This window comes from Scyliorhinus canicula, chromosome 5, assembly GCF_902713615.1.
Source record: "Scyliorhinus canicula chromosome 5, sScyCan1.1, whole genome shotgun sequence".
Taxonomy (NCBI): Eukaryota; Metazoa; Chordata; class Chondrichthyes; order Carcharhiniformes; family Scyliorhinidae; genus Scyliorhinus; species Scyliorhinus canicula.
The window spans coordinates 37,136,760-37,156,761 of NC_052150.1; the positions used below are offsets into that span (position 1 = coordinate 37,136,760).

The 20,002-nt window shown below is 45.9% G+C and overlaps 1 protein-coding gene across 9 annotated transcripts in view; it reads left to right on the plus strand.

The window, feature by feature from the left end:
- rp9 (RP9 pre-mRNA splicing factor) overlaps positions 1 to 20,002 on the plus strand; it is a 34,165-nt gene that overhangs the window by 12,521 nt on the left and 1,642 nt on the right. The window contains exons 3-7 of one of the 9 annotated variants that reach the window (XR_005460628.1): positions 2,965 to 3,094; positions 3,358 to 3,518; positions 4,307 to 4,398; positions 4,484 to 4,571; positions 15,398 to 15,459. Coding sequence is in view for 2 of the 9 variants with exons in the window: in XM_038796913.1 (XP_038652841.1) it covers positions 2,965 to 3,094; positions 4,307 to 4,398; positions 4,484 to 4,571; positions 5,952 to 5,992 (351 nt within the window). In the remaining 7 variants the exon portion in view is untranslated. Of the gene's footprint in view, positions 1 to 2,964; positions 3,095 to 3,357; positions 3,519 to 4,306; positions 4,399 to 4,483; positions 4,572 to 5,951; positions 6,502 to 8,614; positions 8,695 to 15,397; positions 15,460 to 18,334; positions 18,488 to 20,002 lie in introns of those variants that run through there. The other 8 variants (XR_005460629.1, XR_005460631.1, XR_005460630.1 and 5 more) reach the window with 8 other exon arrangements.

Genomic DNA, 20,002 nt, shown 5'->3' on the forward strand with positions numbered 1-20,002 from the left:
GTCCCGGTCTTGGTCTGCAACCTTCAGAAAGCGTGCTGGTCACTGGGGGTCTAGCGGGCTTGGTTCGCGTAGCGAGCGTCGTATTGGCACTTACGGTTCGGCGGCTGGTGCTCAACGGCTGGAGTCAGGATACACGTTCAAGGTCTTGGTCAAAGCCGGAGCACGAAACAACAGACAGGACCATGTGTGGGGGTCTATTTTTATAGGGGTCCCCAATGTCCTTCCCTTTTCCTGGGCGGGCTTTACCTTCAGGTATCGATTGGATCGCTTCCAATCGATATCTTTTGAATTCCTCCAATGTGAGGGTCTTTCTCGATGGTGGGGGCGGTTTCTATAGTGGATACTTCTGGTGCCGCTCTGTCTGGACATCCACTTAAAGTATCTTATTCAAACCCAAATGTTGTCATTGTGTGTGCCTAGATCTGGACTGCCTCATTAGTATGTAAAACGTTCTGCCATTATCACCTTTGGTTGGAGATCTTCCACCTGGCCAGAAACTGGTTTTGCTGCTTGCAAAATGCTAATGAGTGTTTGCAGGCTGTTTGCCTTGGCTAAACTGTTTTTCCCTGCAGTCTTAGCGATTCTCCATTTTGTTTAGTTCAGTGTCCATTTTAGGTGGCTACAGTGGCTACAGTAAGGACAGGAGAACCAACAGAAAGATGGCTGGGGAAGGTGGCACTGTTTCTGTAAGCCATGTTGGCCGGGGTTTGTGCTCGGGGGGGGGGGGGGGGGGGTGGATTGGTTATATTGTTGGGTTTTTATTTTTCGTGACATTTGATGTTGAAAATTGTTAAAATTATATATGCCTCAATAAAATATTTTCTAAAAAAAAAGACAAGCACCTGAAGGAAAAATGAGCAAAGGGCAGGAAAGTTGAACTAGCTAAATTTCTCTTTCGTAGACAAAATGGGTCAAATGGCCTCCTGTGCAGTCTCATTGTATGGGTGGATTCTCCAGCCGCGGCTCGCCCATAGCATTCTTGCAGCAGGCAAGAATCCAGTCCTATGATTCTAAACAATTAACTTTACCTAATTATGTTAAAGTTAATACTATAGATATGTCTCTTTACAACATTTAAATCTGATTGACAATTCAGTGGACTACCTTTATCTTTCCAGAAAAAGAAAGAACTTAGGTTCTAGACTGAATTTTAGCTAGCCTAAATGACCCTCTTATTGACTGACCTCATTAACACTACACCCTGTATGCTTCATCCGATGCCAATGCTTATGTAGTTACATTGTGTATCTTGTGTTGCCCTATTATGTATTCTCATGTATTTTCTTGAATTTTGTTTAATTCCCTTTTCTTCCATGTACTGAATGATCTGTTGAGCTGCTTGCAGAAAAATACTTTTCACTGTACCTCAGTACACGTGACAATAAACAAATCCAATCCAATCCAATCCAAATAATTGGGGATCTAACAGCAGAGGGGACTTAGCCTTGGTTCGCATGGGCTGTCTATGATGGGGGAAAGAACAGCCCTGTTCCTGCTACTCTGACCTATGTCGTGATTCCTGCAGCAAGTTCAACATTTTGATTTGAATTTGATTTGATTTATTATTGTCACATGTATTAGTATACAGTGAAAAGTATTGTTTCTTGCATGCTGTACAAACAATGCATACCATACATAGGGAAGGAAGGAGAGACTGCAGACTATAATGTTACAGTTGTAGCAAGATGTAGAGAAAAGATCAACTTAATACGAGGTAGGTCCATTAAAAAGTCTGATGGCAGTAGGGAAGAAGCTGTTTTTGAGTCGGTTGGTACGTGACCTCACACTTTGGTATCTTTTTCCTGACAGAAGAAGGTGGACGAGAGTATGTCTGGGCTGTGTAAGGTCCTTAATTATGCCAGTTGCCTTTCTGAGGCAGTGGGAATTATAGATAGAGTTAATGGATGGGAGGCTGGTTTGCGTGATGGACTGGGCTACATTCACAACCTTTTGTAGTTTCCTGCGGTCTTGGGGAGAGCAGGCTCCATACCAAGCTGTGATACAACCAGAAAGAATGCTTTTTATGGCGCATCTGTAGAAGTTGGTGAGGGTTGTAGCTGACATGCCAAATTTCCTTATCTTCTGAGAAAGTAAAGTTGTTGGTGGGCTTTCGTAACTCTAGTGTCGGCATGGGGGGACCAGGTGATCTGTTGTTGGTGATCTGTGCATCTAAAAACTTGAAGCTTTCGACCCTTTCTACTTTGTTCCCATTGATGTAGACAGGGGCATGTTCTCTACTACGCTTCCTGAAGTCGATGACAATCTCCTTCGTTTTGTTGACATTGAGGGAGAGATTATTGTCGTCGCACCAGTTCACCAGATTCTCTATCTCATTCCTGTACTGTCTCATCATTGTTTGAAATTTTGTGGATGTCAGGTGAGGGTTCAACTATGACTAGCCTCCATGGTCAAGATGCTCTCAGATAATGATTGTCGAGGTTCTTGTCAAAAGAATAGCCAATGGGAGAAAATAACAGGATATTCTGTTATCCATGGAACGGTAAGCCAACATGAACCTTTGTCTTCAAAAATGGGAAGTAAGCATAGGAAATCAAAGGGGGGATGGTTGAAGATGAGAATCTGTTATACATTTCTAATCCTTTTGTGGGAATGTATATGAAACAGAATATAGAACATTATCTCAACAAATAACAGGAGAATGTAAGTTTTTCTGTACAATCCACCAATGGAACTACTATAATGTGATTTCATACGTAATTAATGAGAAAGTGATTTTTTTTTGTACGGGTGATGTTGATTGTGAAGAAAAATGTATTTCTTATGTTCCGCCATTATCTGGTGTTCATTAAGAAGGAACTTCATCTCACAATCTTGTATTCTGCAAATTAAACTGAATCAGTTTCCCAGAGTTTTGGGTCTAAAAAAAATTATTCTGAATAATGTGAAATAGTAAAACCAAGTATATAATTTGTAAGACCTGTTAAATTAATTCTGTGTGTCCAGGAAGATGATGACAAGCCTGAAGACTGTATTCCAGACCTGCCGGGCAATGAAGGAGCAAGAGATTTCCTGGCACATGCTCCTACTAAAGGACTCTGGATGCCCTTGGGAAAAGAAGTGAAAGTCATGCAATGTAAGCCAAATTTTGTTGATATTATTTATTCACTATTGAAAAGGAGTGAATAATACAATATTAAAGAAAACTCTACTTGTGGCAATACATATAGAAATAAAAACTGAAATATATGGCTTTTTAATACCCTAAATTGTGGAGTATAAGGTGACCACATTTTTCCAGCATGTTAAATAATGTCTGTAAATTGACCTTCCTTTTCAGCTATGATATACTTTACTCGCATTGGTAGTCAGCCTCAATTTTTCACCCCACAAACGCAGGTTTTACTTACTGGTACCTTCTAACTGGGCATAAGGGATCAAGAAAGCGATACAGGCTATGTTGTGAACATGACTTGCCCAACTTTGCGTCAGATGCCAATGTAATTTCAACATGGCGACCACCCACACGCATGCTGACAATTCTCTTTTATACTAGGCATGTAAGTTGAACCATAAGTCAAAGATAGTTTCATGCATCATCACCTTACAGTGGATAGGTTAAAAAAAATGTCCTTGGTAGGATCTAGGACAGATTCTGAACTGATTAAAGTGCAGAATAATTCGGGGAAATTTAACCTGGAAGGGGTAAGCGGGATGGGTACATGTGGTTGGGGGGGGGGGGGGTGCTATTTGGGAAGGATGTGAACAGGTCAGGAAGCCAGCTCCAACATGTTGCCTTCCATATATCACTCCAGCATGTCAACATTTATGTGTGTGATCACCCTTGAGAGAGGCAGTTGTGAATTGGCACATTAATGACTCAATTAGAATGACATTGAGATTGGTTTTGCACATTAATTTGGGGTTCACAAGTTTTTGTATGTTGTGAAATACAGGATAATCACTTGGAAACATTCATTTTGTATTAAAGTGTTGGATTTTACAGACTTCTGCAATGTATGTGCCTTAACTAAAACTTTGTTATAAGTAGTTTGCTGTTAATGATTATTCCAAAATCTAAATTTCACACAGAACTTCACACGGAATTGAACTTTCAAACCAATTATTTATTTTGAGTCATTACAATGTAATGCAAAATGTTATTGTTTATTTAAGATTTTGTATTAGCAGGCCAAAATCAGCCCCCTGATTCAAGCCAAACCTGACGTTTTATTGGCTTTCGAGTTTCAAAATGTCTACTTTGATGAGCATGTGGAAATGTTTAAACGTTATCTCTGGAGAATTGCTTTTTATTGTTACATGCACTATTTTGCACTGTTGTTTCCAGGCTGGCGATGCAAAAATTTTGGACACAGAACTGGCGATCGGGAGTGCCCCTATTTCATCAGTGGAAATCAGAAATTGGAACAGTTCAGAGTAGTAAGTCAGAATGGATTTCATTCTCTCTTTGCTTTTGAAATCATGTAAAAGTTACTGGAAAATATTTTCCTGACCTGACCTGCAGGGAGCTCTGTCAGAAAGATGTTTCAGCATGATCAACAGGCTGGGCCTTTATTCCAGTGGAGGTCCTGTCGTGGCAGCTATAGCACCAGGTGAGTCTGAACTAATAATAGGGGATTTGACTGGCGGGGGGGGGGGGTGTGTATGGTCATCTCTGAAGGACGGTTAAGGGTTTTGGTGGAGAGAGAATGGAGAGTTTGTGTTTGAGCCAAGTATGGGAGATGTAAAGGGGCCATGGTGAGGGAGGAGAATTATAAGCATAAGAGGGGTGAAATTAAAGGCCTGGTGGCACAGGATTACGGGCTTAATGAGGGATTGGCTTTGGAGTCTGGTAAAAGGGGCTTTGAGGTCCACCTATCATTGGGTGATGAGGGCACCATTGTCCTGGTGATTAGGGAGAGGATTGGGGGCCTTGGGGAGGAAGGAATTGGGGCCTGTGGAAAGTTGGGAGGCTAAGTTCATGGGGGCTGTACCTGATTATGAAGGTTCCTCAGGTAGACATCTAGATCCTAGAGGTAGATTGGAAAGCAATTGTCTCCTGAATCCGACCACCTCGTCTTGCGGAAGCTGCCGAGTTACCGAAACCTTGGGAAACTTGGCCGACACCGGTAAATAAGTAGAATGACTGAGGCTCAGAGCCTCATTATCATATTTAAAATTGCTGCCCACCTTCTTGGTTTAGGTTGTCCCCCATTAACCAGCAGCCTCCATTAATGCCAGAAATGCGCAGCTTGGAGGCCAACTTGAATCAGGAAACACATTTCTGAAACTGTAACCACCCCACCCTAATCTAAACCTGTCTGTATCTTTAAAATCCCAGCCTATGCATTTCACTTCAGTACATCAGATTACTGTTCTTATTTTTAGAGTCCCCAATTAAGGGGCAATTTGGCATGGCCAGTCTACATACCCTGCACACCTTTGGGTTTGTGGGGGCGAGACCCACACAGACACTGAGAGAATGTGTAAGCTCCACACTGACTGTGACCTAGGGCCGGGATTGAACCCGGGTCCTCGGTGCCTTGATGCAGCAGTGCTAACCACTGTGCCGCCTAGATTACTGTTTGTGAAAGCTTTTTTTAATAAACGTTTTATTGAATTATCAAATATAAACAGTAATACACATATCAACAAAAGTATACACATAATATAAATTTCATAAACAATAAAACAGAAAAGAACCAAATCAAAAGTAGAAACAGTAAGAAGTCTCACAATACCCGGTTAAAGTCCAACAGGTTTATTTGAAATCACAAGGTTTTAGAGCGCTGCTCCTTCATCAGGTGAAGTGGAGGCAGGTTCATAAACACAGCATATAGAGGAGAGACACAATTGCAAGATAATTACAGGTTGGATTGTAAAGAAGGGATCATCAACATGGATACTATAATTACACGTGAGAACACCACCCACCAGGTACATGGTACATAGTCATGTGACTCGGCCAATGTTGTCTACCTCATGTGCTGCAGGAAAAAATGCGAGACCATGCAGACACTACAACAACGGATGATCGGACACCATGCAGCAATCGTCAGGCAGGAGTGTTCCCTTCCAGTCAGGGAACACTTCAGCAGTCAAGGACATTCAGCCTCCGATCATCGGGTAAATATTCTCCAGGGCAGCCTTCAAGACACGACAACGCAGAATCGGCGAGCACACCTGGTAGCAAAGTTCCGCATGCATGAAGACGGCCTCAACCGAGATCTTGGATTCATGTCACATTACATGTAACCTCCACCATACTGCCCGGTTTGCAGAAAGCTACTAACTGTCCTGGCTTGAGACAATTCACATATCGATTACCTGTGATTACCTCTCATTCCACTCGAACTGTTTGTACTTATAAGACTTGCTTACCCGTAAAGACTCACATTCCAACCATTCTTCTCATTCCAATCTGTAATTATCTTGCGATTGTGGCTCCCATATATGCTGTTTTATGAACCTGCCTCAACTTCATTTGATGAAGGAGCAGCACTCCAAAAGCTTGTGATTTCAAATAAACCTATTGGACTTTAAGCTGGTGTTGTGGGACCTCTTACTGTGTCCACCCCAGTCAAGCACCGACATCTCCACATCAAAAGTAGGAAGCAGTTTAACAGCTGCAATTGAACAAGGAACCCCCTTACTAAACTTACCCCCCCCCCCCCCCAAAACCACCACCACCACCGAACCTCCATTTGTTTTTGAAAGCTACCCAGTTAGAACGAACTTTTTCTGAAATCAAATATCAGCAGTCGTGTTTTTGTAGGCTACTTATATTGGTTATATTTGGTTTATGTTGAACTGAGGTCAGCTTTCAGAGTATCAAAGAATTGTTACAGCACAGGAGGAGTCCATTGGACTCATCGTGTCTCTGTCAGCTCTCCGAATGAGCAACACATCTAGCGCTATTCCCCCATTTTCTCTCATAACTTTGCGCATTCTCTCTTTTCAGATGATCGAATCATGAATGCTTCAGTTGAACTTGCTTCTATCACACTGAGAGTGTTTTCCAGATCTTAACTACCCACTATGTGAAAATGTTGCACCTCGTGTCTCCATTGCTTCTTTTGCTTGAATCTGAGTCTCCCATTCTCAATGCTTCCACCAACCCAAAAAGATGTGCAGCATAGGAGAATTGGCCATGCTAAATTACCCCTTAATTGTAAAAAAAAATGGGTACTCTAAATTTATTTTTAAAGAAGAATTATGGCCTTTGTCTCCCAGTGTTCTTCCTAACAAAATGAAGCATTTCACACTTTCCTGCATTGAATTTCATCTGCCACTTATCCACCCGTCCACCAACTTGTCTATGTCATTTTGAAGTTCTGTACTATTCTGCTCACAGTTCCCAATGTTTCCAAATTTCATATGATCTGAAAATTTGGAAATTGGGATCTGCACATTGAGATCTAGGACATGAATATACATCAGGATGAGCAAGAGTTCCAACATGATTCCTGGGGAACTCCCATGGTCAGGAAAACCTCCATTAACGTCGACCTAATGTTACCTGTCACTCAGTTAATCCAAGTTGTCCCTTCTATTCAATGCGCTATAACTTTGCTTACACGTCTGTTGTGCGGTACTGTATGAAATGTCTTCTGGAAGACCATGTACACCACGTCAACAGCATTACCTACATCAACCTTCTCAGTCACCTCTTCAAAAATCTCTTAAAAAGTTAGTTAAATGCAATTTACCCATAATAAATCCATGCTGGCTTTCCTAATTAACTTCTATTTGCCCAAGTGTCTTAATAATTTTTCCTGAATTATTGTTTCTGGAAGCTTTCCCAACACAGGTTAAACTGGCCTGTAGTTGATGGGTTTATCATTACACTTTTTTTTAAACAAGGGTGTAACATTTGAAATTTTCCAGTCACCACCCCTGAGTCTGAGACTGAAAAACTATGACCAGTGCCCCTGCAACTTTCTTCTCTCAGTATCCTTGAATCCATCTCAATCCAGTTCTGATGCCGTGTCAACTTTTAAGTATAGGCAGCCTGGCTAATACATCCTTCTTATCAGTTTTAAACACTTCAAGTATCTGAATTACCAGGTTGGCACAGTGTCTCAGTGGTTAGCACTGCTGCCTACGGCTACTGCCTACTGTGAGGACACGGGTTCGATCCCAGTCCTGGGTCACTGTGTGGGGTTTGCACATTCTCCCCGTGTCTGCGTGGGTTTCACCCCCACAATCCAAAGATGTGCAGGTTAGGTGTATTGACCATACTAAATTGCCCCTTAATTGGAAAAAAATAATTGGGTACTCTAAATTCATTTTTAAAAACTATCTGAATTACCTTCTCTTTTACTATGACCTGGTGATCATTTTCCTGGTAAAGACAGATGCAAAGTATTCATTTAATGCATCAGTTATGCCCTCTCCCTTGATGTGTAAATCCCCTTTTTGGGACTTAATCAGACTCGCTTCCCCCTTTACCACTCTTTTACTAATCATTTGCCTATAAAGACTTTTGATTCCCTTTTATGTTATCTGTGGGTACTCTCTCTTAGCTTCTCTTATTTGCTTTATCACTTCTCCAAAACTTCTATATCCATCCTGGTTCTTGGTTGTATTATCCACCTGACATCCGTCAGATCCACAGTACTTCTTCATTGTAACCTCTATCTCTCTTCTCATGCAGGGAGCCCTGGATTTGTTTGCCCTACCTTTACCCTTCATGGGAATAAACCTTGACTGCTCAAACTATCTCATTTTTTAAAGGTAGCCCATTTTTTCTGCCAAGCTTTGATTCTTAATTATCTGTCCCAGATTCTTTCTTACCCTGTTGAAGTTTTGACTTGGTTTAATTGCGTAATTACATAGTTCAGTAAGTAAAGTACTGAAGGACTAAGTAATAGTCGAGAGAAACACGTGAGGTTGGCTTAGTGATAGCACTCCCTTTTTAAGTCTGTTTTTTAACAACCATTCTTAAAGTTACAAAGCCAATGCGCAGAGTGGACAGGGTAAACCCCTAATCCATCTCATTGCTTGCTTCAAAAATCAATTCACATCAAATTAAATCCAGTTTATGGTCCCCACAAAAGAGACCGTCTAGATCCAATCGGACAAGAATAGGCCTAATGCTTGATCTTCGCCAACAGCACTTTTTTTTTGAAGTCGGAAGTATGGAAGTTCCAGCTCCACTTCAGGGCTTGACCATATAAGGTAGACTCACATTTGAGTGCAATACTGAGAATATGCTTCATGGTCAGAAGAACTGTTTACAGATAATTTGTTAAACTGAGGTGTCATCTGCAAATTAACATGAGCATAAAACATCCCATAACAAGTGGGAGAGTTTATCTGGATCAACATTCATCCTCCAACCGTCGCAATCAAAGGGCAGCACAGTCACGTAGTGGTTAGCATTGCTTCCACGCGGCTGCGAAGATCCGGGTTCGATCCTGGCCCGTGTCACTGTCTGTGTGGAGTTTGCATGTTCTCGCCGTGTCTGCTCGAGTCTCACCCCCACAACCCAAAGATGTGCAGAGTAGGTGGATTGCCATGTTAAATTGCCGCTTAATTGGGGGAAAAAAGTAATTGGGCACTCTAAATTTATTTTTAAAAACCATCGCAACCAAATGCAGATCAACTTATCAGTATCTAATTTGCTGCTGGGGTGGCTCGATGGTGCAGTGGTTAGCACTGTTGCCTCATGGTGCCGAGGACCTGGGGTCGATCTCAGCCCCGGGTCACTGTCTGTGTGGAGTTTGTACATTCTCCCGTGTCTGCGTGGGTCTCACCCCCGCGACCCAAAGATATGTTGGGTAAGTGGATTGGCCACGCTATATTGCCCCTTAATTGGAAAAATAATGAATTGGGTACTTTCAACTTTTAAAAAAATTGCTGCTTGTGAGATCTTACTGTGCATAAATTAGCTTATGTGTTTGTCTCCTTAACAACAATGAGCATATTTGAAAAGTAGTTAATTGCTGGTAAAGCACGTGATAGTTCTGAGAACATAACAAGGAACTACACAAGATATTTTAGAAAGCTGTTTATCACTGTGCCAGTCATATAATTTGTTATGCCATCTATCTATAAGTATATGTACAAAGAACCATAATTTACAATAATTTCCAATCATTTTAAGTTGAAATAGACATGCTTTTTTGTATTTTACAAGTAAGTGTATATACATGCAACACTTACAAACTATGAAAATGGTTACAAAATCAGAAAGAATAAGATTACGATAAAAGGGGATAAACTGGTTCTGTTGGAAATCAGAAATAGAGACAGCACAGGCTCTCCCGATCTTTATACCATAGGCTTTTTTTCAGAAAGTGGACACAATCATCTCTTGACTTTGTTTGGGCGGGGAAGGTACCGAGGGTGGGGAGGACCCTGCTACCAGCGCCGGCCCTAGGGTTGCTGGCGCCCCGGGCAAGCTGAACTTCGGCGCCCTTCGGGGGGGGCCGAGCCCTTCGGGGGGGGGGGGGGGGGGGGGGGGGGGGGGGTCGGGGGGGGGGGGCCGAGCCCGAGGCGGGGGGGGGGGGGGGGGGCGGCGGGCCTGAGGCGGGGGGGGCCGAGGCGGGGGGGCCGAGGCGGAGGCGGGGTGGGCGGGGCGGAGGGGGCCGCCCTGGGGGAGGGCGGCCACCGCGCATGCGCATTTGGCACCGGCCCAACTGCGCATGCGCAGGACCCGAGTCTGGCGCCCCCTAGCACATGGCGCCCCGGGCGACTGCCCAAGTTGCCGGTGCCTTGGGCCGGCCCTGCCTGCTACAGAGGCAGGGGCAGCAGGGGGGGTTGGCGTTGCCAAACTTGCTTCATTATTATTGGGCGGCGAATGTGGACAAGGTGCGGCGGTGGTGGTAAGGAGAAGGGGTAGAGTGAGTTAGGATGGAAGAGGAATCTTGTACGGTGTAATAATCCACAGGAGGCAGGAGTCCCGTCACCACACCAATATTCATAGCCAATAACTATATACAAGAGTAGCTCCAACAGTGCTGCTTGCATGCCAGTCAACTTGAGACTGGATCACAAAGCCTACACAGGTGCTAATATGGGCCCCCTCAAAGAGCTATCATTGAGGGAGCTCATACTCCAATTGGCCCCAACAATACAAACTCCCAATACTTCCAGCTGCACAGGGGCACCAGACAAGGATGCCCACTGTCACCGCTGCTGTTCGCACTAGCAATCGAACCGCTAGCAATCGCGCTCAGGGCAGTAAAAAATTGGAGGGGGATCCGAAGGAGAGGCAGAGAGCACAGAGTCTCACTCTATGCAGATGATCTGCTCCTCTACATCTCGGACCCACAAAGCAGCATGGATGGAATCATCGCGCTCCTGAAATAGTTTGGAGCCTTCTCGGGCTACAAACTCAACATGAGCAAAAGCGAGATCTTCCCAGTTCACCAGCAGGGGGGGGCAGCACTAAAGGGGCTGCCGTTCAAACAAGCCCGACATAAATTCCGCTACCTGGGGATCCAAATAGCCCATGACTGGAAAGGGATCCACAAATGGAACCTCACCAGCCTGACGGAGGAAGTAAAAAAGGACCTGCAAAGATGGAACACACTCCCACTCTCCCTCGCGGGGAGAGTCCAGACGATCAAAATGAACGTACTGCCCAGGTTCCTCTCCCTGTTTAGATCCATTCCGATCTACATCCCCAAGGCCTTTTTCAAAGTGCTGGACAAACTTATCATGGCGTTCGTATGGGGGGGGGGGGGGGGGGGGGGGGGGGGGTTAAAAATGCTAGGATCCCAAAGAAGGTCCTACAAAAAACAAAATCCAGGGGGGGGCTAGCTCTCCCGAATCTACAATTCTACCACTGGGCGGCAACAGCCGAGCGAGTAAGGGGATGGATCCAGGAGCCAGAAGCCGAGTGGGTGCGTGCGGAGGAGGCCTCCTGCATGGGTACCTCCCTCCGGGCCCTCGCCACGGCAGCACTCCCATCCCCACCCAAAAAACACTCCAGCAGCCCAGTGGTGACAGACACCCTCCAATCCTGGAACCAACTGCGGCAGCAATTTGGCCTGACCAAAATGTCGGACAAAGCTCCCATCTGCAACAACCATAGGTTCACACCAGCACTGACTGACGCCACCTTCAAAAGGTGGAGGCAGGACGGGGGGACACTGACAGTCAGGGACCTATACACGGACGACAGGATCGCAACACTGGACGAACTGACAGAGAAACTTCAGCTAGCTGGGGAGAACGAGCTACGGTATCTCCAGCTCAAAAACTTCCTACGAAAGGAGACCAGGACGTACCCACAACCGCCACGACAGACACTACTGGAAGACCTACTGGACGCAAGTATCCTAGAGAAAGGGAACTGTAGCGACTTGTATGACCGACCTGGTAGGGACGACACCGTACTGGACGCAACAAGAAGGAAGTGGGAGGACGACCTGGGGACTGAGATAGGGTGGGGACTCTGGAGCGAAGCACTACATAGGGTCAACTCCACCTCCACGTGCGCAAGGCTCAGCCTGACGCAACTAAAAGTGGTACATAGAGCCCACTTAACAAGAAACCGTATGAGCAGGTTCTTCCCGGAGGTGGAGGACAGATGTGAACGGTGCCAAAGAGGCCCGGCCAACCACGCCCACATGTTCTGGTCTTGCCCCAGACTTGTGGAGTACTGGACAGCCTTCTTCGAGGCTATGTCCAAAGTGGTGAGGGTGGAGCCATGCCCGATAGTGGCGGTCTTCGGGGTTTCAGACCAGCCAGATCTATTCCTGGGGAGGAGGGCGGACGCCCTTGCCTTTGCCTCCCTGATCGCCCGCCGTAGAATCCTGTTTGGCTGGCGGTCAGCAGCACCACCCAGAGCTGCAGACTGGCTGTCCGACCTCTCGGAATCTCTCCAAATGGAGAAAATCAAATTCGCCATCCGATGGTCGGACGACGGCTTCCACAGAACGTGGGAGCCATTCATGCAATTGTTCCAGGACCTGTTTGTGGCCAACTTACAAGAGGAAGAATAGTCGGGTGGCCAAGAATCAGGGGAAAATGGACGGGAATCAGGGGGAGGTGGCCGGTGTGGGGGGGGGGGGGGGGGGGGGGGGGGGGGCTACGGGTTCGTTATGGGGGTTTGATGGCTAGCTAAGGCCCAAAACCAAACTGTAAATAAATGCCTATAAACATGTGCATCGGCCATATTGGGGAATGTAAAATATGTATGCCGGTTAAAGGGGGGGCGGCCAAGTTGTTATTATGAAGATGCTTACCTGTAAATATATATGTTAATTTTTGCGTGTTTTTTTTTCTCTCTCTAATAATTTGTAATTTGTTCAATATAAAACATGAAAACTCAATAAAAAAACATTTATAAATACTCCAATTGGCCAACCAATAATGCTAATTGGAGGTCATTACATAAGGGGTATAGTTTGAGGGCTGTGATGACGACAGCATTGCCAATGGCTTCGAGTAGGTATTCGGGGAGCCCAGTGGTGCAGTCCACGGTGAAGATATGGAATCAGCTGAGGAGGCTTTTTAGGGTGGAAGGGATGTTGGTGCTAACACCGCTGTGCAAGAATCATGGCTTTGAGCCGGGGGGGATGGATGGTGTATAGAGGAGGTGGAGGGAAGTGGGGCTGGTCAAGGTGAGGGATTTGTATTTGGAGGAAGGATTTGCCAGTCTGGAGGAGCTAAGGGAGAGGGTAGAGCTGCCGAGGGGTAGTGAGTTCAAATATCTACAGGTTAGGAACTTTGCACAAAAGGTCTGGAAGGGGTTCCCTAGATTGCTGGGATACACCCTGCTTGAGCGACTGCTGCTTCCAGATGTGAAAGGGGAGTGAAGAATTGGGGATATATATAAGTGGCTAGGGGAGCAGGGAGGCGAGCGGGTGGTGAAGATCAAGGAGAAATGGGAAACGGAGTTGGGAATGGAGATCAATTGGGGAGTATGGAGTGAGGCACTGCAAAGGGTAAACGGGACCTCCTCTTGTGCAAGGTTGAGCCTGTTACAGTTCAAGGTGGTGCACAGGATGCATATGACTCAGGCGAGAATGAGTGGGTTCTTTCAGGGGGTAGTAGATGAGTGTGAAAGGTGTGGGCGGTGGCCAGCGTATCATGCGCACGTGTTTTGGGGTTGTGAAAAATTGGGAACATTCTGGGCGGGAGTGTTTGCAGTCTTGGCCAGGATAGTAGAGGAGGGAGTGGACCCGGACCCTTTGGTGGCGATATTTGAGGTTTCAGAGAAGCCGGAGCTCATGGAGAGGAGGGAGGCCGATGTCATGGGCTTCGCCTCTCTGATTGCACGACGACTAATTTTGCTGGAGTGGCGGTCGGCATCACCGCCGGGATAGCAGCATGGTTGGGTGACCTGTACGACTCCCTGCGGTTAGATAAAGTATGAGTTAAGGGGCTCAGCAGGGGAGTTTGATAAAAGATGGGGGATGTTTGTGACCGTGTTTGAGGAGCATGGGTGGGGGTTGAAAAAGGAGGAAAATCTGTACAAACTGTATAGTTGATTGTTGGGAAGAATGTTTCAAGGGGTGTTTATTTGCTGTAACCTACTTTGATACAAGTTTGAATAAAATGCGTTTTTTTAAAAAAAAGAAGAAATAAAAACAGAAAATACCAGATAAATAAAACAGACCCATCAGTATCTCCACAGAGAAAAGGCAGGGCCAAGCCTTGTCGAACTTTCATCAGAATTGGAAACTGAAAGCAAAGTGAACCACAAAATGAGGCTCAACAAATCAAAAGGGTGGATAGAGAATAAGAGGTAGAAATTATGAATCAAGGAAGCTGAATAGCCTGAAACCATTTTTTTAAATGCTAGAATGGAGGATGATGATTGAACTGATGAATGATATACATATATATATATATATATATATATATATGGCTTGTTATTTTAATTCTCCATCTTACTCTCATACTGACATCTCTGCACTATCCAGCAAAGCTGAAGGAACAGCTCCTCAACTTTTGATTTGGCACTTTACAGCCTTCTGGGCTCAAATTGAGTTCAATAATTTCAGACCTCCAATTTTTTATTAACATTTTCTTTATATGTTCTGTTTTTTCTTATTTTTGTTTTCAGACAGTATATCTGCTGTAGGCAACAGTTTTTTTTAAAACCCCATTTTGCCTCATTAGCAGTCCCTTTGGCCCGGTTTGTCATTCAAACTCCTATCTTGCACCCTATTGCAGACCTTCTTTTGTCGCTATCCCACCCATCCCTTGCTTTGCTGCAGCTCCAACTTTTCCCAGTTCTGATGAAAGGCAATTGACCTGAAATGTTAACTGTTTCTCTCTATGGATACTACCTGACCAGCTGAATATTTCTAGCACTCTCTGTTTTTATTTTTGTGCTACACTTTGTTTTATAATGCTCCTGTGAAGCACCTTGAAATGCTTCATTATGTTCAAGGTGTTATACAAGTTGTTTTTGTCAGTACATAGAAATGTGTACGCCATATAAACAAATTGATAATATGGTGCATTATTTTACTAGGCACATGAGGATCCCATGTATGACTTGATCAGAGAAAACAAACGGTTTGAAAAGGAAACAAGGTAAGCATAGCCTTTAGTGATGGACAGATATAGAAAATAACTGATGAAAATACAACCAAAATTATTTTTAAAAACAGGAGTGAGTTACATTAAAATGTGTGTTTAAAAGCATTAAGGTGTAAGAACAGGACAAGGTCTATTCCATAAATTTTATAAACTAATGTTTGTAGCCTTGGAACTAACATGAGTGAATTAGAAGGGAATTAACTAAAGGATATGACATAGCAATCACACTGAGACCTAGCTGCAAGCTGGGCATGACTGGCAGATAAATGTTCCAGGCAATGAGAACGTTAAAAAATATAGGGAAATGGGAAAGGAGGTTTGGCAATATTGTTAGCGCAGTGGACCCTATTACAGCATTGGAAAGAAGAGATATCCATAAGGGTGAGCAGATGGTGGAAACACTGTAGGTAGAATTGGCAAATAGAAAGGGATGAAAGACTTTGGGAATTCTTTATAAACTTCAAAATATCAGTGATAAAGTAGCTGGATATAAAGCCAGAGACCAGAGAAACTTTTTGCAAAAACAGAGTAGTAATAATGGGAGACTTGAATTTTCACAAAGTCTGAGGGAAACTGAACAGTTCGAGTTCCAAAGGCAAGAGATTTCTTTGAGTGTATTTGGAACCGTTTTCTGAAACAATGGGCGAGATTTAACGTGTGAAAAGGAGTCCCGCGGGGCCTTTCTCGGCTCTGCAAACAGGACTTTGTTGTTTTTTCTGGCCTTGGTCGGGAATGTCCGCCAAGGCCGCACTTACCTCACTTCCTGCACTGACCTCACTTCCTGCACTGACGAGCTCAGCCCCTTAGTTCTTGGGCCTCGGGAGAATCGGGCACCAACATATTTAAATGAGCCTGATTGTTTACTTAAATATGTAAATCTGGATCCCTGCGACATATTGTTGGATCTCGTGAGGCATTTCGAGTGTTGTAAATCTCGTGGAGGCTTCTCGCAAAATTTAACGGCCTCATCGCGCCACCAAGTCGGGCGCGACGAGGCTATTTGGTCGAGCCCAAAATGTCCTTGAACCGAGAAGTAAACATGGCATCTTAGATTTATTTATTTATTTATTATAAATTTAGAGTACCCAATTCTTTTTTCCAATTAAGGGGCAATGTAGCGTGGCCAATGCACTTAACCCTGCACATCTTTGGGTTGTGTGGGTGTGACCTACGGAGATATGGGGAGAATGTGCAAACTCCACGCAAACAGTGACCCGGGATCGAACCCGGGCTCTTGGCGCCATGAGACAGCAGTGTTAACCACTGTGCCACCTTAGCTTAGATTTATTAATGAGCATGAATTAGTCAGTATTAGTGACCATCACTGAGGATCCGGGTTCGATCCCGGCCCTGGATCACTGTCTGTGTGGAGTTTGCACATTCTCCCTGTCTGCGTGGGTCTCACCCCAACAACCCAAAGATGTGCAGGGTAGTTGGATTGGACACGCTAAATTGCCCCTTGGGAAAAAAATGAATTGGGTATACTGTCTATTTGTGTCTCTGGCCATCTTTTCCTTGTAACAAAACAATCCATCTTCACGGTCTTCTTGCCTTGCTTGCGAACAGCTAGAAATTGGAAGAATATCTCTTCTGTGATTTGACACCAGAACCAAGTGCATACAGAGCACTTGACATCAAGTGTACGTGCAGGGTGCGCAACCTGCTCATGCTGCCACTTTACTGCACACAATCTCATTTTGTTCTCTTTTTAAAAACTAGTTGCGGCCTCCATTCTCAATTTAAATGCTGGTCGTGGCTGTTGGACGCTTCTGCCGTGATCTGGACTACTGCAGGAACGCCGCGACCCACCTGCGGGTCGTGACTCGCACTTTGAAAATCCCTGCCCTGCATCATATCAACAACTTCCAGTTCTCCGGCCCTAACCGCCTTCTCTTTACCGTGGATGCCCAATCCCTCTGTACCTCCATTCCCCACCAGGATGGTCTGAGGGCTCTCCGCTTCTTCCTCAAACAGTGGCCTGAACAATCCCCATCCACTACCACTCTCCTCCGTCTGGCTGAACTTGTCCTCTCACCAAACAATTTCTACCTTTAACTTGTCACACTTCCTCCAAACCAAAGGTATATATATGGGTCCCAGGTTTGCCTGTCTCTTTATGGGGTATATGGAACATTCTTTGTTCCAGTCCTACTCCGACCCCATCCCACAACTCTTTTATCGGTACATTGATGACTATTTTGGTGTCGCTTCATATTCCCGCCTGGATCTGAAAATATTTTTATCTGTTTCACTTCCAATTTCGACCCTTCTATCACCTTCACATGGTCCATCTCTGACGCTTCCTTTCCCTTCTTCCTCTCTATCTCTATTTCTGTGGATTGACTGTCCACTAGTTTCCATTACAACCCACCAACTCCCACAGCTACCTCGGCTACAGCTCTTCACACCCCACATCCTGAAAGGATTCCATCCCATTCTCCCAGTTCCTTTGCCTCCGTTGCATATGTTACGATGACGCCACTTTCCAAAACAGTGCTGCTGGTATGTCTCTGGTGGCACGGTGGTTAGTACTACTGCCTCAAAGCGCCAGGAGCCCAGGTTCAAGCCCAGTCTTGGGTGACCATCTGTGTGGAGTCTATACGTTCTCCCAGTGTCTATGTAGGTTTTCTGCATGGTAAAATCGACCCTTAGTGCCGAAAAACATGTAGGTTATGTTGGGTTGTAGGGAAAGGGCGGGGTTGTGCCACAAGGCCAACGACCTACACCGGGTCGCACAGGTGTGTTGGCACCACCCCAGTGCCGTGCCCTGGTGCGCCCATGCTGCCCCCACGCTGCCCCCACCCCCACCCCATCCCCGCGCAGTGACCCAACCATGCAGCTAATTATGCCCTCTCATGTGTCCCCGCAGGAGAGCTTGTCCCACAATCGTCGGGAGGCGACAGACATTGGAATCCTCACCACCTTTGAGGAGTGGGCCCTGGAGGTGACGGAGGGTGGCTGAGGACAGAGCGACCACCAATGTGTAGGTCGGCGCATGGTGCAGAGGTGAAGATTGTCAAAAGTGAGTTGTTAATGCCATACAAATGACCAATCGCCTCCCACTGACCACATGCCCATTCTCCCGCAGAACAGTGCCGGCCCATCCGGGGTGCCTCCACCTCTGATGTGCATCCTGCAGATGGCTAAGCATGTCGGGGCTCACTGAAGGCACTGGGAGTGTGAGGGTGAGGGGGGAGAAATAGGGGTCGTGGGGCGAATGGACAGTGGTGGACACTATTGTGTGAGAGAAATTTAAAAACCTTCGCCACAACCAAGAGGATGCCTCTGGCACTTCCGCAATGTGGGGTAACCACCAAACCCATACCCCCCCACCCCCCACCCCCCACCAACGGCACACTGCGCGCAGGTAATGGGTGTGAGCGAGCACTCAGCAGACAGTCCTCTACCTCCAGTTATTGCTGTACTGTTGTGCCAGATTGTGGAGGACACAGCAGACCACCACAAAGAGGACGACCCTCCGGAGGTGTTCTGCAGTACACCACAAGAGCAGTCGATTCATCGGAACCACATTTACAGTAGTCCTATGGACTGCTCAGTGACAGACCAGGTGGCCTAATGGGTCTCGTTGCACCGGGTCACCCCATCAGTCACCGGCCTCTCTACTGGCGTCAATAGCAAGGTCCTCAGTGGATACCCCTTATTCCCCAAGAGCCAACTGGCCATCCTGGGGTGGTCCTCTAAGAGTCCGGGGATGTCTGCCTATACCAGGATGCAATGGGAAGCGTGCACACACGTGCATGATCTTCAGGGTGTTAACACAAGCTGGATGTTGAGCGAGGGGAACCCCTTGTTGACGTAGGGTACACCCTGATGGCCAGGTGTGTGCAAAAATAGAACTTCCTCCTCTCTGATAACAACTCTCTGGTCGGAGCCACTGAATATCGTTGGTCCACTTCCACAACGACAACCAGCAACCTCTGTCCATCCGCAGTCCCAACCTTGTCTCTGTGGGTCTTCTAGGATATAACCTCACCCCAGACCACTGCCTTCAGCCCCTCCCAGAACGTGGAGGGTGAGACTTTGGCTGAGCTCCACAGAGTCCTCTATTACTGAGGCCATCTTCTCACAGAACGTTTTGTCTGCCAGGAGCACTAAATCTAACCTCTACGAGGGTCTTTGAGCTCTACCCATTTGGAACTTCATCCATATAATGTGGCATGTGGCCATTCAGCCCCCGCATACTTCACATCACTATCCTCACCGAGGATTTCTGAACCCCCCCCCCCCCCCCCCTCTATTAAGGTCTGCCATCCCAACCTAACACAAAATTTCCCCCCCACTCCCAGTCCCCTCTCTTGTCCAGGCTCATCCAAAATGGCTGCCTTCTCCATTCTTACCTATACCACAGAGCGACTTGCGTCACCAGTACATTTCCCATGCGACTCCCACCGCCCCACCCCAATCCTTTTCTTCCTCCCCTTCGAATGACCCCTCTCACCAACCCCCTTCCTACCTAATTTCCCCCCCCCCCCCCCCCCCCCCCAACCCGGTACCCATCACAGCCCCCTTCTCCACA